Source organism: Musa acuminata, chromosome BXJ1-6, assembly GCF_036884655.1.
Source record: "Musa acuminata AAA Group cultivar baxijiao chromosome BXJ1-6, Cavendish_Baxijiao_AAA, whole genome shotgun sequence".
Taxonomy (NCBI): Eukaryota; Viridiplantae; Streptophyta; class Magnoliopsida; order Zingiberales; family Musaceae; genus Musa; species Musa acuminata.
Window position 1 is genome coordinate 12,303,245 of NC_088332.1, and position 27,502 is coordinate 12,330,746.

General features: G+C 41.1%; 5 protein-coding genes across 5 annotated transcripts; 4 read left to right on the forward strand and 1 right to left on the reverse strand.

Moving 5' to 3' along the window:
- Positions 1-4,942: 4,942 nt before the first annotated feature.
- Positions 4,943-11,110, reverse strand: LOC103988423 (uncharacterized). The gene is made up of 3 exons (XM_009406952.3): positions 10,762-11,110; positions 10,282-10,551; positions 4,943-5,170 (listed from the first exon to the last, which is right to left on the reverse strand). Exons 1-3 carry the CDS (start codon positions 10,958-10,960, stop codon positions 5,115-5,117), a joined length of 525 nt encoding a protein of 174 aa, XP_009405227.3. The 5' UTR covers positions 10,961-11,110; the 3' UTR covers positions 4,943-5,114.
- Positions 11,111-11,812: 702 nt separating this feature from the next.
- On the forward strand, positions 11,813-15,894 carry LOC103987863 (chloroplastic import inner membrane translocase subunit HP30-2). Its single transcript, XM_009406304.3, has 6 exons — positions 11,813-12,202; positions 12,645-12,760; positions 14,477-14,603; positions 15,179-15,327; positions 15,456-15,518; positions 15,612-15,894. The coding sequence occupies exons 1-6, from the start codon at positions 11,906-11,908 to the stop codon at positions 15,634-15,636; spliced, it is 777 nt and encodes a 258-aa protein (XP_009404579.2). The 5' UTR covers positions 11,813-11,905; the 3' UTR covers positions 15,637-15,894.
- A 795-nt stretch (positions 15,895-16,689) lies between these two features.
- LOC103988424 (uncharacterized) lies at positions 16,690-18,373 on the forward strand. The gene is made up of 3 exons (XM_065190093.1): positions 16,690-17,628; positions 17,915-18,120; positions 18,237-18,373. The coding sequence occupies exons 1-2, from the start codon at positions 17,273-17,275 to the stop codon at positions 17,928-17,930; spliced, it is 372 nt and encodes a 123-aa protein (XP_065046165.1). The 5' UTR covers positions 16,690-17,272; the 3' UTR covers positions 17,931-18,120; positions 18,237-18,373.
- A 1,041-nt stretch (positions 18,374-19,414) lies between these two features.
- On the forward strand, positions 19,415-24,586 carry LOC103987864 (uncharacterized). Its single transcript, XM_009406306.3, has 8 exons — positions 19,415-19,914; positions 19,998-20,088; positions 20,186-20,331; positions 20,548-20,791; positions 20,990-21,094; positions 21,166-21,348; positions 22,116-22,317; positions 23,892-24,586. Exons 1-8 carry the CDS (start codon positions 19,547-19,549, stop codon positions 24,380-24,382), a joined length of 1,830 nt encoding a protein of 609 aa, XP_009404581.2. The 5' UTR covers positions 19,415-19,546; the 3' UTR covers positions 24,383-24,586.
- Positions 24,443-27,385, forward strand: LOC135676325 (protein NRT1/ PTR FAMILY 8.1-like). The gene is made up of 6 exons (XM_065187375.1): positions 24,443-24,574; positions 24,659-25,095; positions 25,203-25,348; positions 25,435-25,652; positions 25,732-26,282; positions 26,383-27,385. The coding sequence occupies exons 3-6, from the start codon at positions 25,240-25,242 to the stop codon at positions 27,236-27,238; spliced, it is 1,734 nt and encodes a 577-aa protein (XP_065043447.1). The 5' UTR covers positions 24,443-24,574; positions 24,659-25,095; positions 25,203-25,239; the 3' UTR covers positions 27,239-27,385.
- The last annotated feature ends 117 nt before the right edge of the window (positions 27,386-27,502 follow it).

Sequence of the window (27,502 nt, forward strand, 5' to 3'; positions counted from 1 at the left end):
TCATCTGTATAATAATGTGCTAATCATCTGGATGTCCCAACAGAGACCTTTTATGGTAAGCTGCTTATAGTGCCTGACCACTGAGCACAACATATCACCCTACTTGTGCTTTCATTTCTGTTGTTCCCAAAAAATAGAACAAACACAGCACTTATGCATCATTTAGGGCTATAACTGCCCACTAAGATTAGTCTTTTGTCTCACTGTAATTCCGTATTTCTTGAAGTTCATTACACAGATCACCAAGCAGCACAGTCGGCAGTTTTAGCTGCATATTGACCTCATCCAGATTGCATGTTGCTGCTTGAGGTAAAACTCCTCTCTTATATGGATTCCTTCTCTTACATTATCATAGTCAGCTGTATTATCAGTTTTTTTTTTCTAGTTTGCATATCCTTATGTGGTCATTCAATCTATTGCATGTTTATCAGTCATGGATGCCCTCACCATTTTGGGCCACTTTTGTAGCTGGTTCATAGGTGTTGTCTCTAATGTTAGTTTATCTCACACTACCAAGGCATTTGTTTTAGGCAAAGATGTCAAACCTTTTCTTCTTTCTGGTGTACTAACTGTTGTCCTTTGCCTTTCTCTGTTAAAGCACACTATCAATCATACCTGTGTGTTTTTTTACTCGGGTATGTTCATGTACGTTACACCACAATCGTGGACAATATATATGTATATGTTCTTCTTGTTTGCTATCGTTCCATCACAAGTAAGGCTCATTTAGGCCTTTTGTTCTGAACATATGGATGTGTATTTTCCACATGAAGTACTAAAAGTCTTTACTTTCGAGAAGACACATTCCCTACTGCTACCCTGTGCTGAAATATCCATTTCAGCGACCCAACTTTCCTTCTTTCGTAGTTGATCCCCCTCTTATGTGCCGCTGTGTTGCTCAACACTTTCAGCAAGCGAGCATGGGATCGACTCTACCTGGCCTTTTGATCTTATTGCCAGCGTTGTTTGCCGTCGAAAAGGCCCTCTACTATTTTGATAAGCAATTAATTGATTGAATATTAATTTTGCTTCGAGAAGAAGAATAAAAGGGCTTTCTAGCATTCCAGAAACGAAAACGAAAACTATAATTTCTTGCCTGAATCCTACAAGAGCCAACCACGACCACAAGGAAGTCTGATGATTGATTATAAATACAAATGCTGGCTATGAATCTAGCGAACAAAATACAGTGAAATTTTATGCAGACAGGTAATCATGGGGCATCAATAGTTGCTAATTTCATTGGTTCCTACGCAAACAATTAATATACAATCAGTTTGATAAAACCCTAAAATCTTAATCTAAGAAAAGAAATAAGAACTTGATCATTTCCAGAGGATCAACTTCTTTTTAATCCCTTCGAGACGATCAATTGGTCACAATGAGTTGTATTTCATTGCTTAAAAAAATCAAATGTATATATATATATATATATATATATATATATATATATATATATATAGTTATTTAGTTCATAATCAACTAGGACTAGGACTTCTAACAAAAGAAATAAATAAAAATATCAATATCTAATTTTCTATCCTATCTTAATTGGAAAAAACTCAAAACCTCCTATCATATTTAGGAAAAACTAAATAAAAATTAAAAATTAAAATCAAATCTTTAAAATTAAGGACTTTTAAAATTAAGGAATCCTAACATTTCTTGCATCTCCAAAATAACCTTGCCCTTAAGATTGAGGAGCAATGAATTCTAAAAACTTCTTTTCAATGCTTTGTAAGACTCCCAAGTTAGTATCTTCAATTGGTAAGCTAAACCGTTGAACAAGCGAAAGGATATCTATAGCGCATCACAATATGTCAATCAAGTATGACTCGAGGCAAGATTTGAACCTCACTATTAGAAGAAATATCTGGCAAATGGTGTTGTACCACATCATTCTTACTTAGCTTCTTTTTAAAGCAAAAAAACATGAAAAATTACATGTATTTTAGAGCTTACTGACAAGTCTAAACAATAAGCAACTAAGCCAATATGTTCTAACACCTTATAAGGCCCAAAGAATCAAATAGATAACTTCATAAAAGACAAAACATTTATAGAAGTTTGTATGTAAAGTTGAAGTCAAAGTAAAACCCAATTGCCCACTGCAAACTCTCACTCACTGTGATGCTTATCAGCTTGTTGCTTCATTCTAGATTGTGAGACTACGAGATTATCTCTTAAAAGTTGAATACTCTTAGCCCTATCAAGCAATTCCTTATCCACTTGATCAACCTTAGAAGAACCAGACATATTTTTTATAATCATGGGAGACCATAAATCATTTCAAAAGGAGTCATTTTAGTAAAAGAGTGATAAATGATATTATACCACCATTATGTCTAAAAAAGTCATTTCATCAACTCCTTTGGTTAACCAAAGATAATTGTTTAGATAGTTCACCGCTTTAGTTTGTCTATCTGTTTGCAGGTGATAAGCAATTTTTTGAATGTCAGCTTTATGTATATGAATTTGGTGATAGATAGATGGTAAATCTATTTTAGTGAAAACTTATGCACCACCTGATTGATCAAGTAACTCATCCACCACTAGAATGGGATACCTATCTTTCACTGTAATATTATTGAGTGCTCGATAATCTATACATCTATCAAGAATCATCTTTCTCCTTATTAATAAGATTAGAGAGTGTGGACTAACACTAGCCCTTATGACTCCCCTACTTCAAGCATCTCCTTAACAATTTTATCTATCAGTCTTTTGAAAGTGTAGATATTAATACGGTCGAACATTAGTTGGTGTACTCCCAGACAATAAAAGAATTTGGTGATTATGTTATTGAAGAAATGAAAGTCCTTATGGTTTTACAAATACATCCATAAATTCTTCAAGCAATAATTAAATATTTTTTATCTTGTTCAAGTATCGTAGCTTCCTCTTCAATGCTCCATAATTGGATAAAAAATCTATGGTATGTCTTTTAAAGAACCATCTCCATTTTATAGCTAGTAATGGTTGTGACCTTACTGTCGTGTTTTCTCTTTAGGATCACTTGCTTTCTATTAATAAAAAAAATTATAATTAATTTGAAAAAAAATTCAAGAAATATTACCTACAGTGATGCAATTCCAAGCACACCCTCGTAGTCCTCTAATGGTACTAAGAAAAAATCCAAAGCAACTCTTGGCCCTACACACAAGTTAAAATTCGCACGTCAGCAACCTTCACCTCAAACTTATCACAATGTTCAACGTGATAAGACAATCGCGCAACAACCTTACTATCTATAAAATTATAATAAATTAATATTTCAAAGAATAATTAGCTAATGCATGAATAACACGTGACAGGTTCAATAAACTCATCATTATCAGTACCTTCATGATCATAGTCTACATCCTCAATCTCTGGTTCGTCCTCAATCGATTCAATCATCAAAAGTTTCCTGGCTTGCAATGATGCTCCCTGCTTGACTTTTCATTACAATACCAGCACAAACCCTTTGCTAATCGTTCTTTAAGTTCCACTTGGGCCAATCTTTTAGTATTATGATTATAATTAGGAATAATTGAAATAGTTGACTTGCTAGTCAATTGTTTATTAACACTCATAGTTCAACGATTTTTCATGTTAATTTTTTCTTCATGCAATCGTGCAAAAAAAATTATAACTATCATAGTGTAAGGTTAGCAAGCCTTAACTTCCAATGAATGTTCCCATCAATTGTGTTTCATACTAATCTTTAGTTCGATTTGACAGTCATTCAAATCAACTTTGATACTCTAACACAATAGAAGTATGACGAATCTTAACAAGCTACACATCAACATTCTCATTTTCTGATGGTCCAAAATGAGCAAGAAGTCATTTCTTAAATTGCTCGAGAAAACTCCGTGATAAGTTTCATACAAATCATACCATTGAATAGTATCCCTATCTAGTCAGATTGAAACTATTTTCACTTTAGAATCTTATATAATTTCATGAAAACAAAAACAATTCTCTACTCTAGAAATCCAACCAATCATATCTCCATCTTCCCATCTAAGAAATTATACTTTCATGCGAGGATAGACAATATCATGCTCTTGATAACATTTTCCTGTGACTTACATCGAACTTTCATCTTGTTGATTTTTTGCTAAACTCTCAAACAAATTTTGAAATCGTTGAGAGTTTCTTATTGCTTGTTCTTGATTTTTGCTTCAAATTAAGATTTCATAAAATTATCAATAGTTGTTATTATGTATGATTATAGATATGTAATTCCTATTTTTTTTTATTTCGAGTCAAAGGCATGAGCACTACTTAGTGGGCGTTGAAGGTGAAATAGGCCTATAATGACATTGGAGAGAAGATTAAGGGAACACCGAGGAAACACCACAAGAACTTTGGAAACCTGTTGGCGACGTGACGGTTGGAGCCTATGGCCACATCGGAGAGGAGATTGAAAGAACATCGAGGAAACATCGCAAGAACTTTGCAAACATCGCTATGATACCATGATAAAACTCTAAAGGCTTTATCTAAGAAAAAAATAAAGATTTAATCACTTCGAGAGAATCAACCTCCTTTCGATCGCTTCGAGGAGATCAACCTTCAAATTGACCAAAGGCTTTGAGTTGTGTTTCAATACTAAAAAAAAAAACCAAAGACATTATATATATATATATATATATATTTCTAACAAAAGAAATAAATAAAAATAACAATCCCTGATTTGCTACATAAAAAACTCCTATCATAATTAAAAATAAATAAATAAAAAATAAAAATTAATATAAATCTCTAAAATTAAGGATTCCTAAAATTAAAAAATCCAAACACAGTTACATATCCACTATAGACTATGCATTAATGAGTTGAACTAACTATTAATTTGCAAGATTTTTTTTGGTACAAATTGTACCTCATAAGTAATTGTTCCATGGATCCCATATTTGTCTATATAAAGATAAAAACCATGTAAGATAGGGGATTCCGTAAGCAAAAACCGTCATTTATGGTTTTAAAGTTCGTACTAAAAGAGCATTCATGAATCCACAAAGGACACGTTCAGTGTCAAATGAAAACAAGGGTGTAGAATTTAGGAACTCAAGAGATAGTTAAATTACCACAAATATCAAAATCAATACGTAACTCGCTGATCATCAAGAACACATTGCTTTCTCAATTTGTTCTTGCAATTGCCCATTCTTGTATGCTTCTGTTACACAATAAATGCAAGAACATTAGCAAATAAAGGCGCAAGGACATACTAGCCAATCCAATAACAAATCCATTATACTATAGTTGCTGATAAAGTAAAAGTTGCCAGAATAAAACATGGAATGGAATCGTATAATACAAGAACATAAGATAGAAAAGGGAGAAAAGTAAGCTAAGCACCAATATCTCCTGTGTTTCTTCCATTACGATCTGTTCATTCAACTTAACCAAATGAATTTCTCGATGATAATCACCTGCACTGCAACTCCTCTTCGTATCTATCCTGCTAACACTCATTTTTCCACTTCTAAGTTCTCTTTCAATTATTGCATATTCCAATATTGTAGCCACTTTATATAGAACAAGAAAAAAAAAATAGTTTCAATTCATAAAGGATGGTGTTACAAGAATAAGCATAAATAAGAAAGAGAATAATAGAGAAAAACACAGGTAGTGTCATGAATCAGATTTCTTCAGGTTTCGAACTTCCATCACTAAATTGAATTTTTGGAAGCCAATACCTGATACATCATAGATATACACATTGGCATGCAAGTATGTTGCATATGCAGCTTCAAGTATATGTATGTAAATTACATTCACTTGTTTTTGTACGAGATCAATTAAGTTGAAGAAGAGATGATTGGAACTGGCTGCAAATACAAAACTACAAATGGGCAAAACGGCAGAAATTCAGAGTTTATATAGAGGAGTGCAAGATGGTAAGAATACAAGGATGATTTAAGTAGTGGACTCAGAACTCCATACCTCATTCTATTCTCATTCTATGTATGCCCAAAACCGAAATTGCTCCCATAACTTGCGTTACTCATCTAGAAATACATTACTTAACTGGCTTCTATATCAAAAATTTCTCTAGCAATGGACAAGCACTTGTTTCATTATCATCCTGTGGGAACAGTAATGGAGTTCATTAAATCAGGGATATGTCCTAGTCTTTGAATGCTGCACCTTGCCTAGTATTGGGAAAATTTGACGTTCAGGACAGCTCGACGTCCGACATGGTTTGGCTACACGTGCATAGGAACAATGAGGTGTGGCTGAGGTGATGTCGAAGGTCTCACGGAAGTCGATGTGGGTGCGCTCAGGTGCTCTGACGATGACCTGCACGAAGATTGAGGTTAAGAATGGGTTTCCCGACCTAATCCCTATGACGCTCAAGTTACCTTCAAGGTGAGGTGAGGTGGAAGTGGTAAAAAGATGACTGGCCTCGATTCCTATGCCAAGTAAGAAGGGGAAAGAACATTCCAAGGAATATTCCCCAAGGGGACAACCCCAAATAACCTCTAATACCCCCCCTTGGACTCTTGTCCATGTAAACAACAAAAAAGAGGGAGACAACCCGTAATCGCTTGCTTTGGACTTATGTCCACGTGGGCAAACAAACCAAGGGGGCAAGTCTTGTCTCCCCTATGCCAACTTGGCTGCCACATGTAGATCACGTGTCGAATGATAATTGATCAACAATATTTCCTCTATCATTTGTCTCCTTTAAAGGTACACTTCAAGAGCTCTCCCTAAGAGGTTCGTAAACGCAGCCATGGATTATCTCAACACGTGTAACATGTAAAAGCGGAGGGGATGCTCAATGCATGGCCGACTTACATGCCTCAAGCTCTCCGAGGAGGTCAGATCATGCTTGACCGACTATGCACCTTGGGCTCTCCAAGGAGGTCAAGTCATGCTTGGCTGACCTATGCACTTCAGGCTCACCTTGGGTTCTCCAAGGGGATCAGGTCGGGTTTGGCCAACCTACACACCTCGAGCCCACCTCGGGCTCTCCAAGGAGGTTGGGTCGGGCTTGGCCAACCAATGCACCTCGGGCTCTTCGAGGAGGTTTAGTCGGGCTTAGCCAACCTATGCACCTCGGGCTCTCCGCGGAGGTCGGGTCGAACTTAGATGACCTATGCACCTCGAGCTCACCTTGGGCTCTCCAAAGAGGTCTGGTCAATCTTGGTCAACCTACGCACTCCAAGAGTTTGGCGAGGTGGTGACCTCCTGAGACATGCTTTGTGCCATTATGTGATGCTCACCCTCGTGGGGCGCATTGGTGTCGTTGAGATGCTCACCCCGAGGATACCTAGAGCATTTTTGGACGCTAACCCCATAGGGGTGCATCAGTGCCGTTGAGATGCTCATCCACGAGGAGGGTGCATTGGGCATCTTCGGACGCTCACCCCTGTAGGGATGCGTCGATGCTGCTGAGATGCTCACTCTCGAGGAGGGCGCATCGGGCACCTTTAGACGCTTACACCCGTAGGGGCGCATCGGTATTGTTGAGATGCTCATCCCCAAGGAGGGTGCATCGGGCCCTTCAAACACTCACCTTCGTAGGGGCATGTCGGTGCCATTGAGATGCTCACCCTCGAGGAGAGCGCATCGCGTATCTTCAGGCGATCACCCCCGTAGGGGCACGTCGGGTGTTGTTGAGATGCTCACCCCTAATAAGAGCGCATCAGGCATCTTCGGACACTCACCCCCATAAGGTGCGTTGGTGCCATTGAGTTTCTCACCCTCGAGGATGCGTTGGACATTTATGGATGCTCACCCTTGAAGAGGCGCATCGATGCCGTTGAGATGCTCACCCCTAAGGAGGTCACATTGAGCATCTTCAAATGCTCACCCCCATGGGGGCGCATTGGTGTCGTTGAGATGCTCACCCCCGAGGAGGGCGCATCGAGCATCTTCGAATGGTCACCCCCTTAGGGGAGCGTTGGGTGTCGTTGAGATATACACCCCTGAGGAGAGCACATCGGGCATCTTCAAATACTCACCCTCGTAGGGCTGCGTCTGTGTCGTTGAGATGTTCACCCCCGGGGCATGCCTTGTTGAGATCGATATAATCAACGAATATCCGTTAGGTTCCAGTAGATTTTTTAACAAATACAACATTGGCAAGCCACTGAGGGTATTGCACCACAAAAATAAATCTAGCACCTAACCACTTGTCTACCTCATAGCTGACAGCTTGTCGCTGGTCGAAAGCAAACTTCCGAGGCCTCTACTTCACTAGGCGCACCTCGGGTAAGATATTTAGGCAGTGAATGCTCCTACCTCGGCCTCTTACACAACTCCTCGCGCTTACCCGAGACCATCGCCTAAGTGGCGATGTATTGGTTGGCCCTCTGGAGTGTCTCGAATACTATCACTGGTGGTCTCCCTATCAGGGACTAGAAGAGTCGAGAGGGCCTAAGCCCCATGATGAGCGATGGATAGGCATCGACTATGTCTTAGATCTTGTTTATGAATCAGGCAACGAAATTCGAGAGCATCTCTTCCTTCCCCTTGCCGAAGTCCCAAGAGGGCTACTATCGAACACTGAGGCCATACATTCACGATGAAATGTTGCTCGAACTCTTTTGCTAATTAGCTCAATGGGCTAATCGAGAGTGGCTTCAAGTGGGCGTACCACTCTCACGCTAAGCCTCGCAGCGTAGTAGGAAGGTGTGATACATCAGAGCATTTGTCGTGTTGTATAAGGACATATGAGCACGAAAAGCTACGATATGCTTGGTTGGGTCGACACAACTATTAAATGCCTCCAAGGTCGGGAGTCAAAAGTTAGCGGGGATAAGCTCTTCTTGGATCTTCTAAACGAATGGTGATCGACCTGAGTTGAGGTCGGTCTTCTCCCCTGATTAGTTGAAACTACTGATGCATGTCCTCCATGCGATAGTCTATCTACTGCAATTACACCCGAAGGGTGTTCTCCATGTAGTTTGTGGACTACACCTTGGACTCGAGTAAGGCAGACCAAGAATGGTGAGGTCTGCTGAACTCTACGATCGAGGATCAGGGTGCCCCATCTACTGGGAGCTCAACGGGCCTCGGGCATCCTTAGGGGGTCAGCGACTCAGTGTCACGTTAGGTCAGGGAATCTTAACGAGCGTCGATAGTACTGCTGACTGCGATGAGGCAAGAGGCACCATCGATTAGACCAGCTCAGGCAGGAGTGGAGCAATGATCTGTATCATTCCCATCAATGTTTGTACTTATTAAGGTTTAGGAAGACCTTGACGGGGACAAGCATGTGGGTCAAGGTCGTCATTGGGGGAGAGAGACTTGAGTCATTGAACAGACATCGATACCTCATCGAAGTCTACACCGAGACAGAAGCGTCGAGGTTCAGAAATGCCGGGTGTTACCCCCTGTGAGTGAAAGTACTCTGAGTTGGGAGTGGAGCCTCCTCGGTCAAACGCTCGTTAAGTGGGTCGACGAGCTGACGTTCTTACAACATGGCTCTCCTAGTGCCAAAATGTTGGGGGAAAATGTTGTCGACGTTCAAGTCAGCCCAACGTGGTTCGGCTACACGTGCGCAGGAACGATGAGGTGCCGTCGAGGTGATGCTGGAGGTGTCGATGTGGGTGCACTCAAGTGCTCCGATGATGACCTACATTAAGGCCAAGGTTGGGAGTGGGTTTCTCAACCCAGTCCCTCCGACGCCTAAGTTAGCCCCGAGGTGAGGTGGAAGTGATAAAAAGGTGACTAACATCGATTCCTATGTCGGAGATAGACTTTTACACTAGGTAAAAAGAAGGCAAAATATTCAGGAAATATTCCCTGAGGGGACAATCTTTAATAAACCCTCTTGGACTCTTGTCCACGTAGATGACAAAAAAGGGTGTGACAACCCATAACCGCCTACTTTGGACTTGTCCACATGGGAATACCAAGGGGACAGGTCTTGCCTCTCCTATTCTAACTTGGCTACCACACGTAGGTCATGTGTCGGATGATAATTGATCGACAATATTTTCTCAATCACCTCGCTAGCATAGATAAGTATGCCTAACTATTTTAATGTAAGATGCACATATTTCTGTAATAATGTGGGCATGAAAGTGGGCATCCTGCAACAATATCCATGGTCACATAGATATTGTTATGATTACATCTTTAGTAATAAATACATATACTGCCAGTTTTCTCTAGTTTTAAGAGATAGATCCATGGTGAAAGTGGGCATCCTGCAACAATATCATTGTTATGATTAAAGCATCAGTTCTATTGACAAACTCTCATGGACTAATTGAAGTAAATGGCGAGTTGAAGGCATCAGAAACTGAAGGACTAGAAACTAAATCTTACCGATAGTAATGTCACAGCCACCAAAGAACTCCCCATCAATGTAGAGCTGGGGAAAAGTAGGCCAGCTCGAGTACTCCTTCATCCCCTGACGCAGCATGTCATTCTCGAGTATGTTCAGCGTCTCGAAGGGCACATTCAGTGACTTCAATATCTGCACCACGGTGTTGGAGAAGCCACACTGGGGGAAGTCTTTGGTTCCCTTCATGAAGAGCACCACTTTGTGCGACTGAACAACCTTGTCGATTGTCGTTTTCATCTCGGGACTCAACGCTGAAGCAAAATTAAAATCAAACACGTTGATCAACTCAAGACATCAAATATTAACAAAAGATTGCAATTGATGACTAGCAATGATCGTTCAAACCCGAAAAAGAAGACGATTTTCCGGCTGAGAGGAGAAATCCAGAAAGAAAAAGGAAGTGAGGACCTAAGGAGCATGATCACAGGTCAAGGGTTGATCGAAAGGGAACGAGATCATACCGGAGAAGCACCGGGCGGAGAGGGAGGTCCCCGGGCTCTTGGATCGGAACCGCAACGGTTGAGAGACAAGCGTTGCGACGTCCCTTCTACTGGTTCCGGCGAGGAACGAATTCGCGGGCGGCTGAACGCGGCGAACGGCCGCGAGCGCCCTCGTGACTCCAATGGCTGTCCAAGAAGAAAGAGGAGCGACCGAGGCCATCGTCGTTGGAACGCAAAGGTGGCGGCGACGGCGCTTGGGACGAATCGGGATGCAAATTAGCACGAATTCCCAATTCACGTTCGTGTGCTGTATTTAGGTCGCGGCGATCTTCTCTTTTCGTGTGCCCTCGATTTTATGCGGTCCAATTCACCTCATCATCTATACATCGCTGTTATTATTTATTCGGGGGCTTCTATATCGTTTGGAAATAGCATATATTTGCCCCTATATACAAATATTTCTCTAAATGTTAAATTAGTAGAGATATCTTTATTGTTGTTATATTTTTTAAAAAAATTAAAGCTTTCGATATAAGAGACTTTTATTCGCAGCCCTTTTTACTATTTAGTATAATATCTTTAAAATTTGTAATATTCATAAAATATCATTCTATAATTAGATATAAATATTATTTTTTTTCTTTTTATTGGGGTTCTCACAAGAGAAGAGAAGGGTCGCTAGTTAAAGCAAGAATGGAGATGAACTATCTCAACATTCACAAAAAGATAAGGGAACTTTGAACCTAGAGAATTAAGAGGTGTCGACCCAAGATGATGTCAACAACGATGAAGGGCATTGGAAGTGAATGGATGAATTAAGGAATTGTGAGGAAGAAAAAAAAAATGATAATAATGAGATTATAAATAATAATAAAATTATTATTTTTTAAAGAATTATCAATAGTATATATGCTTATATAAAGACAAAATTAAAATATGAAATATAGTGCCAATTGAAATTGCTGATTTTTTAATTGATCCAAGAAATAGGCAAAAGAAAAAGTGTTTATTTTAGCTAATTAGAAAAATGAGAGTAAACTCGCGTCGCTATAAATTCCTTCTATCCGTCGACAAATTGCGTGGTATTATTATCCGCGATACATCAAAGTCCTCTTCCCCCAGAGAGAGAGAGAGATAGAGAGAGCGGCGGTCGGTCGATCGGTCCATGAAAGGGAACCAGGGCGCGATGGTGTTGGCTCCACCGAGCCCTCCCCCGGCGAACCCCGTCGCCCAGCTGCAGACGCGAATCAAGGAGCTGGAGACTGGGTTCCGGGCCTGGCTGGCGAAGCAGCCCACCGCCGTGGAGGCGGCTATCGTAACCGCCACCAGCGCCGCCCAGGGCGCTTTCATCGGCGCCCTCATGGGCTCTCTCACCTCCGACGCCTCCTCGGCCTTACCCACCCCACCTCCCAACGCTCCCGGCCTCAACCCCCAAGCCATGGCCTCCCTCAAGCAGGCGCAGGTTGCTCTTCCTTTCTAGTCTTCTTCAATTTATGTTTCTTTTTTGCAATTTGAAGTACATTATGATATGTTTTTATCCGTACTCCAATATGTCAGCGGAAATTTATAATATTGATGTGAAATCAGTATATACTCATACTAGATAATTAGTGCTCCTTTTTTATCCAATCCAGAAATATACTTTCGCAAAGTTCTTATTGTATTGGGTAATCATATATTACATGAAATTGGTTTGCTTCTGTTATGGTTGGAACTTGGAAAATGCTGATTCTTAGCATTTGTGTCGTTCTTATTCATCTTCTTGTGTCATTCTCTCAGCCCTTTCTGTCCTGTCACATTATATGTGCCATTTGGTAACGGAACAGAGACGCCATGTTGCACTCATACCCATACATACTTTTACTTGGAATCTCAACAACCTGACTCTGTTTCATCTGTCACAGGCTTTTGCAGGTGGCCCGTTAGTGCAAGCTCGTAACTTTGCAGTCATGACAGGTACTAATGCAGGTATATCATGTGTGATGAAGAGAATAAGAGGGGCGGAAGATATGCAAGGCAGGTGAGATCAATGGCAAACTTTTCATGTGTTTTGTTCAATCAATTTTTAGTTTATAGCATTTTTCCAAATTCACTCAAGTTGGTTGGAAAGTAAAGAATCATATCTTGTGCTCCTGTGTTTAGCCCTTCTTTGCTTTGAATCAAGGAAACACAAATAACTATGCGTTGATCAAAGAGATCTGCTAGTCATTTATGCATATTATAGAAAGGATGTCACAATGCATGCATTTCTTGCCAATATGGGGTCTGTTAGTAACATATGCATGTTGAATTTAGATATTATAGCTATTGTTTGAATGCATAATCTTGGAAGTCGCATAGATGCAAAATTCCCACAAACATGTATAAAATGAACAGTTGAAAACAGTATTGTTGAATAACAATGTCTTTAAGTAAAAAGCTGTTTGTTTCTATGTTAAGTCAAGCATTAAAATCTAACTTATTGATAACCAAAATAACCAATTTTTTGTCATCATACATATCATGCTATGATATGTTGAATCTAATGAGTGCGTGTGCGTGTGTGCACGCTGTGTATGGACTTACCACTGAGTTCCATCTTGTGCCTTGGCATGTGGCATGCATCATACTTGGGCATGCTGTAAGTTTGGAATGGCCCAAAATGCAATTTTCTGTATATGCGATCATGAATATACATGTGACTGTATGATTACATTAGTGTTGAACATGTTGATATTTATGTTAATGTTGGAGATACTGGGGAATAATAAATTGTATGTCAACATAAGTGTGCTTTAATGATTGATTGATCTTTTTGGGACGCACAGTGTTGATAGAGGGAATTCAGATTCATCAGGGGAAAGGGATGTATCAAAAAAAAAAAAGGCCAAATACCTAAATCAATGTGGCCTGTAGTTTTCATTATTGAGGTGTTTTTTTTTCTTAGGTGATTTACTGGCAATCCTAGTCTTGGTTGCTCCCTTATGAACTTTATCAAGAAAGATATTCTTATTGAGATCAGAAGCTGATCATAGCTTCAACCTTATAAAGGCTAATATGATGGGTGTGTGACAATCCTAGCACTTCCTGACCTTAAAGTCTTTAAAGAAGATTATGATGGCTAACATACTGGCGTCGGAAATCATGAAGGACATATTTGAGTTACTTGCCTTTGAGCTAGATTGTCAAATTTACTTCTTAATTTCACATATATCTAATTAATATTTACAGAAACCTGAGGAATTCTTTGCATGTCAAGTATCAGAACTACAACATCTCCTGCTGTAAAGATTGGTTGCTTCTTACCACTATCCAGCTCTTAAAATATGCTTACATTATTTCTCATTGATTTTCTATTCATTTCTCAGAGCATATTAGGTTCTAATAAGTAGAAAATCACCTTATATAACATCTTGGCTGTTTCTTCAATAAATTCAATACTTTATATAGTAATATTTTTGCTATATAGTAATCCTCAGAAGCTCTTACAGTACTAGTATTTTCAGTCCTGGTTAATCTATTATGCTACATGTTGCTTCAAGGTATTTATAAGTTCCGATATTAGCCAGTGATAGCATGGTAGTATCTTAATCAGGGGATATAAGGAGATATAGCTTTGATGATCTTGTCATCTGCAAGAATAATGGACCATACAGATGCCATATAAGTTGATCAATACTGATGAAAAAGAGGGATAAGTACCGTTCAGCTCTGTTTATGTACTCCAAATTGGCTTTTATTCTGGTTCATCTTGCAGCATGGCGGCAGCTTTTGGTTCTGGAGCAATGTTTTCATTGGTTAGTGGCATGGGAGGACCAAATCAAGCTCTTAATGCGGTTACTTCAGGACTATTTTTTGCACTTGTTCAAGGTGGACTTTTCAAGGTATGAAAGCATAGGTGAAACTTATGATGTTGTACTAAGTTTTAGTTACCTACTGTCATTGGTGATCCCAGCTATAGTTAATCCATGTAGAAATCAGTAGGTCAACTTATCACCAGATCTCTGCTTTGGTTTCTTAAGGAAAAGTCTAATGTATACTGAACATGATGCTGCTTTAGTTCAAACCGACTGTGGAATTATGCATTTCTAGACCGTATAAGAAGTGGAATTTCAGTACGTTGCAAATAAATTTCCTTGATGTGCGGATTGATCAATTAACAAATAATATAACATAATTTTCGTTCCTTTATTTTTATTCTAAAGCAACATGAAGGCTGTGTATGGCAGATCAAATAAATGATATCAACGTTACAAACAAAATTAAATGATGATATGTGCTAGCTTCGTTTTGATAGTTATGATATCATTCTTGGTTATTGATAATTTCGGTACTTGCCATAACAAATAAACTGATGCCAACTTGAGCACTATTAGCATGTTTGAAATCACTATCAAGAATATCTGACTGGTCAAATATGCATTTCCTCTTTACTTTTTCCTTTCCGATAAAATTGCAGATAGGTGAGAAATTCTCACAGCCACCAGCTGATGATGTGTTATACTCTGGCACAAAAAGAATGCTAACAAACCTTGGCCTTCAGAATTACGAGAAGAACTTCAAGAAAGGCTTACTCAGTGATGCTACTTTACCCCTTCTCACAGACAGGCAAGGATGATTCATGTCTTCCAAGGATGATCCAGTTCTCCTACATTCTCTAGTTACTTGAACAAGTTCCTTTTGCATGAAAATGTCACACTGTTCTCTAATTCTTTCTTTCTGTATGTATGTTCCAGTGCACTCCGAGATGTCAATATTCCACCCGGGCCAAGGCTTCTCATTCTTGATCACATTCAGAGGTGAGCCATGTGACTAAATGTATAGCTAGAAGAATTTTTCTGGGCTTCAACTGTTCTATCCAGATTCATGATAATGCTTAATCTACTTGGCAGGAACCCCGAGTTGGTAAAACGGTGATGAAGTTATAGGCAACATTGCTCTTCAAAGTTATGTTGACAAAGTAATCGGACCAAACTTGGTTGACTGCGCCCTTGTTTAAATGAACTTAAATTTGACTCAGTTTCATGAGATGTGCAACTTACCGGTGATTATATTAGGGATGAATTTTGACTATCCAAATTTTGTTCTCAAATACTTCGATACTTTTGAAGAAGACAACATCCTGTTCTGCTTCATGTCAAATCAACAGCATTACTTAGATCAGGTCATGTTCAAGGCATGCATTATTTCAGCCTATTTTCGCTGACTACAATGGATCATAAACACCAGATTGGATGTTGATGACTAAGGTAAGTAAGTGCATCTTTTAGTTAATAATGTTATTGTTCATGTTCTTTTTTGTATCTTACCCGGGAAGATGAACTAAATATTGTTCTTGCTCTGGCCTGATTAATCTCAAACTCTTTCCATAATACTGTGTAATCATAATTAGCTTTATTTTTCACTAACTTGACTTCAATTATCATATTGCATCCATGTGCATGACAATTATTAATTAAAATTTTAGGTATACTAATTTCATGGATTTTTAAAGTATGGTCAATAAATAAAAAAGTAGGTGAATGTAATCATAAATTATCTTTCTATCTGGAGTAAATGACATAAGTATTTTTGAATAATTGTTGAAGAATTAGTTCAACTTGAAATTACATCAATGATTGAGGGATCATTGATGTAGGGTGTATTTGGGAACACATTTGAAATGTGAATTGATAATTAATATTTTTAAAAAAATTTCAATGAGTCTAGTTGGAACATAACATTATTAATGTTTAAATGTTGCTATCTTAGCATTTCAGTATTTAATATTTATAAAATATTTAATATTTTTTTAAAAAAAATCTTTTAAAATATTTTATTATATTATCCAAAATTATAAGATTGTTATTATATTATATAATAGAAATTTTAATTTTAATTTTTTTTCTTTCGATTTTTGTCTAAACCTTATTTTGATTGAAGCATGGCGAATGCGACCAGAACAGACACGGCGGCCGGGTTCATTGTCCCCAATGCACTGACTTCAAAGTAAGCTTATAAAAAGACCAGAACCAGTGGAATGGTTCAAACGCACGTCTCTTAGTTGTATTTCTCGTCATTTTTTCATTTATTTTTTCCAGATATCTCATTAAAAAAAGTTAATATATGATGAGTTGCTGACTTATGTATTAAAGCTGACAATCTCCGATAAAGGTAAACGGATTGATTAGGCGACAGAAAAAGATAAAAGTCATTATCATCCTCAAAATGACACTAAAATACCCCAGATGACGAAGAGTCACCTGTGACATGGTGGTTGGGACAGCCTGAGCCTAAAGCATAAAAAAGATTACGTCACAATTTATGTCTGGCACGACTTTAGTCACGCGGATAAGGGCGCCTGTATCGATGACGTGGCTTCTCCCTTGCGTGTGCCACGTCGGTCCATCGCCACTTATGTCAGCACTACTCAGGAACGGTATGCCTCCCTAGTCGAGACTCAAGACACGAAAAACCGCATCGGCGGAGCGATCGATCGATCGAGCTTCTATATAAGCCCCGAACGCCCCTTCCACCTCGCATTCGTCTCTCTTACGCGCTCAGAGATCCTTGGATGGTGAATGAGCTCCTCCCCTCGTACCGGGACGCGGCGCAACCAGTGGCGTCGCGCGTGCGGGACCTACTCTCACGCATGACATTCAGGGAGAAGGCCGCCTCGATGGCCCAGATCGAGCGCAGCGTTGCCTCCCCCTCCGCCCTCTCCGGCCTGTCCGTCGAGAGCGTCCTCAGCGGCTCCGGGGATCGCGCCTCCCCCAGCGATTGGGCCGACATGATCGATCGGATGCAGCACTGGGCTCTGGCCTCCCGCCTCGGCATCCCCATCCTCTACGCCTCCGATTCCGTCCACGGCCACAACAACCTCTACGGCGCCACCATCTTTCCCCACAACGTCGCCCTCGGCGCCATTAGGTCATCCACGCCCTCTTTCCTCCTCTTCCTCTCCATGGAAATGTTCTTGTGCTTTAACAATACGTCCTCGTGTGTATCTCAGAGTAAATAAAAATTTTAAAATATAAAAAAATAAAAATATATAGTTTGATTAACAATTTATATCTTTTATTATTATTAAAAGATATAATAATAATCATATCTAACGGTGTGTCCTGTGGTCATTATGAGGATTAATGGCTCTTCTTAATCACTGTATTCACTTATTAAGGCTCAGTTTTCATATCTTTACATCAATTCTTGTCAGGAACATCGACTACTAGCACGTGAAGCAATCAGAAGGTCCTTAGTTTTGTTAAAGAATGGAAAGGATCTGAAGAAACCAATGCTTCCTCTAGATAAATATGGCAGAAGAATCCTTGTTGCTGGCAGACATGCTGATGATATTGGGTGCCAGTGTCGTGGATGGACTGTATCGTGGCAAGGAAGCAGTGGAAAAACAACGATCAGTAGGTTATTTTCTAATTTGTTGGTGGAAAGTTCTCCTTCTCGATTGAGACATGAAATAGGCTTTGACCCGGACATTCTCAAACAGAGTAAATGAGTTCATGGCAATCTTCTATTTGCAGGCACGACTATGTTGGAAGGAATCAGAGATGCAGCAGGAAATGAAACAGAAGATATATGCGATACATCCCCTTCTGAAGCCACTTTATGTGACCAGGAATTCTCATACGCAGTAGTTGCCATCGGGGAGGATGCCCATGCAGAGTCCTCAGGTGACAGAACAGAGCTCAGCATACCCTTTCGTACGGTGTCTCTGGTCGCCAGCAAAGTTCCAACGGTGGTGATTGTGGTATCGCGTCGGCCATTGGTGTTCGAGCCGGAATTGTTGGAGAAGATTGATGCCTTGGTTGCAGCTTGGTTGCCTGGAAGCGAGGGAGGGGGCATTGCTGATGTCCTGTTTGGAGGTCACGACTTTGAAGGCGTGCGTGCAGACTGTAACTTGGTTCAAGTCAGTGGATCAGTTGCCCGTGAATGCTGGGCACAGGTTGTCACTGACACATGGATTGAAGATGAATCCGGGCAAACGAAGCTGATGGAATTGTCCTTCACGTCTCCATTATATCGATTTTTCTTGTAAGTAGTAATTTCCAGCTCTGGAGCAGGTCGAGTTGTACACAGCTCTTAACCTAGAGATGCTGGAAGTATAATGTCAGAACGAAAGTAAATCTACAAGCCAGGCATTGTATTTGGATGGTGTGGCTGAAAGCTATAGAAAAGGATATAGATATATACATTGATGGTAGATAATAATAAAAAATTGAATACTACGGAACTGAGAGTTTGAGGATAAATTTAAAACGAAAAGAATATTTGATGATATATTTAAAATAACACCGTTTATTGAAGAATTATCCAATTTAATTGAGGATCTATTTAAAAATATTAAATGATCTATTTAAAATTGCACCTATTCTTGGAGGATTATCCAATTTAATCGAGGCCCTCGTGTCGCGATGCTGATGGAATGTTGACCTATGGTGAGGAGGAGGCCGTGTTCTAACTCGACAAGAATATCGATTACGTGGGCTGCTGTCTTGCACGTGCCACTAAAGTCGCGATTTTAAAAACGAGTCTCCTTGTTGGCCGTAGCGTCGATGGTACCCGGATTGGCGTGGATCTATATTGGCGAGGAATGGTTGTCGAACGACTTTAGTTACGACCGAAGTTCCGGCATGAGGGTGTGTGACCGGGTCGGGTCATTGGAGTCCATATTTAAGTCGGTGCGTAAGTCGCCGCTCAAGGGACAGGGACGACTTTGTATATTCCACTGTGCGGATTCGGCCTGCTTGTTTGCGGAGAGGGCGAGGGAGCGGCTGCGCCTGCATCTTTGTATACTCCTCGTCTTCCCTTGTTGTCTCTCCAAGATTCTTGGATGGCGAATGAGCTGCTCCCTCCGTATCGGGACGCGACGCAGCCCGTGGAGTCGCGCGTGCGGGACTTGCTCTCGCGCATGACCCTCAGGGAGAAGGCCGCCCAGATGGCCCAGATCGAGCGCTGCGTCGCCTCCCCCTCCGCCCTCTCCGGCCTCCCCGTCGGGAGCGTGCTCAGCGCTGGCGGTAGCGCTCCCAGGGAGCGCGCCTCTCCCCGCGACTGGGCCGACATGATCGACCGGATGCAGCACTGGGCTCTGGCTTCCCGCCTCGGCATCCCCATCCTCTACGCCTCCGATGCCGTCCACGGCCACAACAACCTCTACGGCGCCACCATCTTTCCCCACAACGTCGCCCTCGGCGCCATTAGGTCCTCCACGCCCTCTTTCCTCTTTTTCCTCCTCCATGGAAATGTTCTTGTGCTTTAACAATACGTCCTCGTGTGGATCTCAGAGACGGCGACCTCGCTCGCAGAATTGGAGAAGCGACGGCCTTGGAGGTGAGAGCTACCGGCATCCACTGGACGTTCGCCCCTTGTGTGGCTGTAAGTGTCATCAAATCAAGAAGTTCTCTCTTTTAGTTATTGTATGTATGACTATGCTGCAGTCCACGAATGAAGGAATTCTTGATTTGTTCCGTAGGTCTGCAGAGATCCCAGGTGGGGGAGATGCTATGAGAGTTACAGCGAGGACACAGATATTGTCCGGACTATGACTTCGATTGTTGCGGGATTGCAGGGATCACCTCCCCTGGGTCACCCTCCAGGTCATCCTTTTCTTGCTGGGAGGTAAATAATCTGCCGAGGCATCAAGGGTCAACAACAACTCCTGTCATAATATACTGCAGGACCAATCTACTCTTAATTTTTCTTTAGGGTTTTCAGACATGCCTTGCTGTCTCTGATTTTGATAGTTGTAAAAGTTCTTGTAATCTGCAACCTATGGGTCCGAAATCCCCCAACTATTCATGGCTTTGTTTCTTGATATTCTTGTTCCAATTGCAGGAAGAATGTGATTGCCTGTGCCAAGCACTTCGTTGGGGATGGGGGCACAGATAAAGGAAAGAATGAAGGGAATACAATTTGTACGTTTGAGGAGTTGGAGGCAACTCATATGAAGCCTTATCTCGACTGTCTTGCACAGGGAGTCTCCACAATTATGGCATCATACACTAGTTGGAATGGGAGGCCATTGCATTCAAATCATTATCTTATAACAGAGATTCTAAAGGGCAAGCTAGGTTTCAAGGTATGTACTGCTACAGGATTATCTAGTTTTATTTGTTACTCAAGTCACAAACACAATAACAAAGCATATTGGTGTCAACTATGTTTGCATGTTTGGTCTGTTCTTGAATTTTAGTTTCTTGAAATACTTTTCGTTCATTTTGGACCAAATGTTAGCAATTGTGGATAAATAAACTTCTCCTTATTATTTTGATTTCAGGGTTTTGTGATATCAGATTGGGAAGGAATAGATAGGCTATGCCAACCACATGGATCGAATTACCGTTATTGCATTTCTGCTTCAGTTAATGCTGGAATCGACATGGTGATGATTGAAAGAAATATACAGTACATTCAGCAACTTTTATCTTTATTTGCCTACTAACAGTTGTACAGATTATGGTGCCCCACAGATATGAGAAGTTCTTAGAAGATTTGGTATTTCTAGTGGAATCCGGGAGGATATCCATGTCAAGGATTGATGATGCTGTAGACCGCATCCTGAGGGTGAAATTTGTTGTTGGACTATTTGAGCACCCTTTCTCTGACAGATCTTTGTTTGATGTTGTTGGCTGCAAGGTAAGCTTGATGAATCACAATAAAGTTTGAAATAGTAAAGCAAAAAACATGTATGTCTTTTTGCCACCAGCTTCACCTTTTTTAAACTTCTTTTGTCTTAAACTTCATCAACGGCTTAAGATATTAATCATCTTTTAGATGAACTAACTAAAAAGATAAAAAATGATATAAGACACTAAACAATGAGTACAATTCATCAAAATGATAGCAATGATATATTCAATATGAAAACAGATATACCAGTCATAGAAAATAGCCAATACATATTGTTAAATGAAAATGATGTATAGTCTATTGTTCCTTATTTAGGTTTCTTCCAGAAATTTACAAAAATTCAAGCTTATTAGGCCACCATTAAGCACAGGATAAAGAATGAGTTCATTAACATGTAGTTCATGTTGTCTCATTATTAAAGAATAATTATGGTAATAATAGTGTGCAACCTGATGGATATTAGAAGTTTGGCCACATGTGAACTATAGTTCCAGCAGAAAACTTCGGCAAAGCAGTTTTGTAAAGGCTTCAAATAAGAAGCTCAGAGGCTGTATGAATTAGTAAATTCTTGGCATCATTTATCTGCATAAAAAAATCCTTCTTGTATGCTCAGGGCCTTCCACTTATTAGTGATATGTGCTACTATTGTTTCCTTAATTTGGGTGTCTACATAGTTTTGTGAACAGGCCTATCCTTTTATCTCTTTATTTAATCATTAATCACCATAGAATTTTTTATTTACTTTTTGTTTCTTTATATCATATTTTTATCAGGAACATCAAATTCTAGCACGTGAAGCTGTTAGAAGATCCCTAGTTTTATTAAAAAATGGAAAGGATCTAAAGAAACCAATACTTCCTCTAGACAAAAATGCCAGAAGAATCCTTGTTGCTGGGACACATGCTGATGATATTGGATATCAGTGTGGCGGATGGACCATAACGTGGCATGGAAGTAGTGGAAGAATAACAATCGGTAGGCTATGTTTTGATTGGTTCGGAAAAAAATTCCTTTACCATATTTTATTTCTTTTCTTTGATTTGGCCTTTGACAGTTTATGGTAACTGGATATTTAAAAACTTCACTGTATTTTGGTCTGTCATGCATGTCTATTGCTTAAGCATACACAACATAATGATTTGCTAAAAGCTTTGTTGCATGTCTTAGCAATGACAGAATCTTTTTCTTATAGTATTTCTCTGTCCCTCCTCCCTGAATATCCTCATCTACTATAACTATTCTCGTTTCTACCACAGACAAATTTTCTAATCTTCAACAGGTACCAAGTGGTCGGCCAAATAGTTTTAGGACTTCCTTTATGGTAGCCTAAGCCTGTGAAGCTGAAAGTTGTCTTGCAATATGTTTGTCTGATGTTGTGGTGTCCAACTAGTCAATGGCTGGTCGATCCACATAAACTGCAAAAGCTGAATTTTGTGCATATGTGTGTTCTTGTACTGCATAACAAGAGAGTTTTAGTAATAATATACATCACATAGAAGACTTGCATACATTTGTCCCGGGTTTAACATAGTTTGGCAAGTTAAACTAATCCGTAACAAAAACAGCCAAATATAGCAGGTATTTGTTATTTTCACTATGGATTATTCGACAAAGTAACTTGTTAAACATGATTTTTCTTTGCATCATCTTGCACAATAATTTGAGGGATCTTTTTGAGGAAAATGTTGATGACCTATATCATCTACCTAAATACAATAGGTCATATCAAACTACATACTGAGGCTGTTTATGTTTCTTGGCAGGGCTTTATGGCAGATGAACTTAATTCTAGTTAAGATTGCTATTTTAGATGTTCATGGTGCCAAATTGTCTTCACTTCAAAAATATGTAGTCTTGAAGGTTTATAATATCAATAATACAGTACAGAGAGCGGAACTCATTAGCAGCATCTGACAGATACATTCCAGAGAATATGATAAACAAGAGACAATATTTAATAGGCATCACATAGAATAGAACTTTTGAGTTGTTCATGTCGATTATTGAAGTTCTTCTTGGCGCAAAATGACTGGCATGCACTTGTGACATTTTGGTGAATTGTTCTGAAAGGCTATAATGTCTGCATTTTCTGGGATGGATCTGTTCAAAGTCAAAAGTAATGAACTCTACAAACTGGCATGCCCCAATTTGGAACCAAATGATATAGTGTTAGTTAGGCTTGCCTTTGCATGATGATACATGCATGGTTGTTGCTTTGCAAATTAATCCAGTGAATTGTTGTTTTTGAGGTAAGAAATAATTGATATTTTTGTCATGTTCAAGTGATCAGACAGTGTAACATACATGTAGTTGCTTTTTTTGAGTAACACATGGACTAATTTGTCAGAATGTAGAAAACAAACGAGCAGTTATCGTTCATGACTTGTTCTTTTATGTTGGAAGCCATGCCATATTTTATATCCTCGCCACAATTTGATTCTCAAGCTCAGCTTTCTTAATTTCAATGGAAGGTTTTATCTTTTCTCAATGTCTATGAGTTGAACATTATCAATGGAGTAAATAAGTTCATGCCAATTTTACATTTGCAGGCACAACCGTGTTGGAAGCAATCAGAGAAGCAGCAGGAAATGAAACAGAAGTTGTATACGAGAAATGCCCATCTGAAGCCACCTTTTCTGATCGGGAATACTCGTATGCGATAGTTGCCATTGGGGAGGATGCGTATGCAGAGTTTTTAGGTGACAGAACCGAGCTTGGCATACCATTTGATGGTGCCACTATGATCTCTCTGGTTGCCAGTAAGGTTCCCACTGTGGTGATTGTGATATCAGGCAGGCCATTGGTTTTTGAGCCAGAATTGTTGGACAAGATCGACGCCCTGGTTGCAGCTTGGTTACCTGGAAGTGAGGGAGGGGGCATTGCTGATGTCCTATTTGGAGATTACGACTTTGAAGGTGTGCTGCCCATAACTTGGTTCAAGTCAGTCGACCAGTTACCGATGAATGCTGGGCACAATGCCTATGATCCCCTGTTTCCACTGGGATATGGGCTGAAGATGAATCTAGACAACAGAGGCTGATGGAGTTGTCCTTCAGGTCTGCATTCTACGATGTTCCTTCCTGTATCTTGATTTATTTTGAAGTACATTTGTATTGATAACAAGTGTAGCCCCATGCAATTACCAGCTCTGAAGCAGGACGATTTGTTTTCTCAGGCACAGAGCCATATATATATATTCATATGTCAGGACAATAATAAACCTGCAAACCAGGTATTGTATTTAGATGATTGCTAAACTCCATCCTTGTGGTGTCGAATAAGTTTTAATCTCATCAATTTGGTTTGATTCGCATAGGAAGAGAGAATAAAGAAGGGCCCGTGATTGATAATTATAATCGGTTTTATTGGTACCGCCTCTCACTGCTAAGCGTAGGAACGCGTGCCATCTCCCGACGGCTATCATCAGGACATCAATGCCTTCTCTGGAAGCGTGTCCTCCTTCATTTCTTCAAAGACAGCAGCGAACTACCAACAGTGTGGTGATCGATATCATTTTTGTTTGGTCTTGGAAGAAAGCTTTCCTTCTACTAATTATGAACAGCCATCTCTCGTTAACAATAGAAGGGCGTGCAAGAGCCTCTAATTTCCTCTGGCGTATTTGTCAAGTGGTCGGTCTTTATAAACAACCCCTTCGCGAGCTCATCAGACTCGAGAGAGACGCTGAGTGCCTGATCGGAGGAGCAGGAATAGAGAGAGAGAGTGAGAGTTTCATCTGCCCAGAATCTGTTCGAGGTATGGTCGAAGATTAACACTCGTCTCGTACAATTCTTCCTCATTTCCAGTGTGTGTGTGTATGTGTGTTGATCCTTGTTGATATTATTATTAATGCTTTTATGCAGGTGAAGTATTATTATTCATAAGGATCGCTTCAAGCCGATGGGGGAAGGCGAAGATATATACACGAAAGATGGAACGACTGATCTCCATGGGAACCCTGCGATCAAGAAGGACACTGGAAATTGGAGGGCTTGTCCCTACATTCTTGGTACGGTTCTCTTGTTCTCGTAACCATGTATGTGCTTTGTGCAGCCAGCTGCTGTATAAATATTCATGTCGTGCTGCCTGTCTCAGCAAACGAATGCTGCGAGAGGCTGGCATACTATGGCATGAGCACCAACCTGGTGAACTACATGAAGGATCGTCTCCACCAAGGGAATGCTACTGCAGCAAACAATGTCACCGACTGGTCCGGTACATGCTATGTCATGCCACTCCTTGGGGCGTTTATAGCTGATGCCTACGCTGGACGATACTGGACGATTGCCAGCTTCATGATCATCTACATCTTGGTGAGGAACTCGCATCCCTATGATTCTTGTGCTGGAGGCCTCACTCAGGTTCTGGACACTGTGATCTACTCGACTGCAGGGTCTGACGCTACTGACGTTGACTGCATCAGTAAAAGGCCTGGAACCTACTTGTCACAGTGGCGTCTGTGATCCAACGAGAGCACAAACTGCGGTGGTCTTCACATCCCTTTATCTTATTGCACTGGCGACAGGAGGAATCAAGCCATGCGTCTCCTCCTTCGGCGCTGACCAATTCGATGAAACGGACGAGTCGGAGAAGAAGAGGAAGAGCTCCTTCTTCAACTGGTTCTACTTCTCCATCAACATAGGCTCGCTGGTGGCTGCTTCTGTGCTGGTATGGATACAGACGAACGTGGGGTGGGGTTGGGGGTTTGGGATCCCGGCCGTCGCGATGGCTGTTGCGGTCGTGAGCTTTTTCTTGGGCACACCATTGTACAGGCACCAGAAGCCAGGAGGAAGCCCTCTTACACGTATTGCCCAGGTTATGGTGGCATCCTTGAGGAAATCTGGAGTGAAGCTGCCCGCAAATAAGTCACTGCTGTATGAAATCACACGGGAAGACTCTGCCATACGAGGTAGCCGCAAAATGGATCACACGGACCAATTGAAGTAAGTCCACTGGAACTACTACTCCTTTGATATGATAGCGCTTTCTGATCTTAGTGTTCTTCGTCTCTGCTAATTAAGCTTGCTTTGTGGGATCCCCCAGGTTCCTGGACAAGGCTGCAGTGCAGACTCAAGAGGACAAGATCAACGGCGCGGTGAACCCATGGAGGCTGTGCACGGTCACCCAAGTCGAGGAGCTGAAGAGCATCGTGCGCCTCCTCCCCATCTGGGCGAGCGGCATCGTCTTCTCCACCGTCTACAGCCAGATGGGCACCATGTTCGTGCTGCAAGGCAACACCCTGGATCGCCACATGGGCCCCCGCTTCGAGATCCCGTCAGCCTCGCTCTCCATCTTCGACACCATCAGCGTCATCGTCTGGGTTCCCATCTACGACCGCGTCGTCGTTCCGGTGGCCCGAAGGTTTACGGGTCGGGAGCGGGGCTTCACCCACCTGACGCGCATGGGCGTCGGCCTGGTGATCTCCATCTTCGCCATGTCGTCCGCTGGCGTTCTCGAGGTCGCGAGGCTCCGGGTGGTGGCGCGGCACAAGCGGTACGATGGTGTCTATGTTCCCATGTCCGTGTTCTGGCAGGTGCCTCAGTACGTCATCGTGGGGGCAGCCGAGGTCTTCACCTTCATCGGACAGCTGGAGTTCTTCTACGACCAGGCGCCTGACGCGATGAGGAGCATGTGTTCCGCCCTGTCGCTCACCACGGCGGCGCTCGGAAACTACTTGAGCAGCTTGCTTGTTACCATCGTCTCACGCATCACCACGAAGAACGGGAAGCCCGGATGGATTCCGGACGACCTCGACCGCGGCCACCTCGACTATTTCTTCGGGCTCCTGGCCGTCCTCAGCCTCGTGAACTTTGGCGTGTATCTTGTGATGGCGAAATGGTATACCTACAAGAAGGCAATAGATAATGAGACGAAGGCAGAAGCACCTAATGACATGTGATGTCGATGGCACCTATTGTCAATCAATGCTTTTTTTTTTTGGCTCCATGGAGCAAATATGTTTTTAGTTACATAACGAAATCTTGATATGCTTTCGACTTTTAGTTTGCTGTCTGTCACACAGCGAAATCTTGATATGCTTTTTAATTTACATCAAGAATTTGAAACAAGAGGATATCAACCAACCTTGAGAAAAATACCTCCAACCAAGCAATGTTTTCTCAAGTTCAGTTTTAACAGCCACAAGTTAGTCGACAAAGCGCAC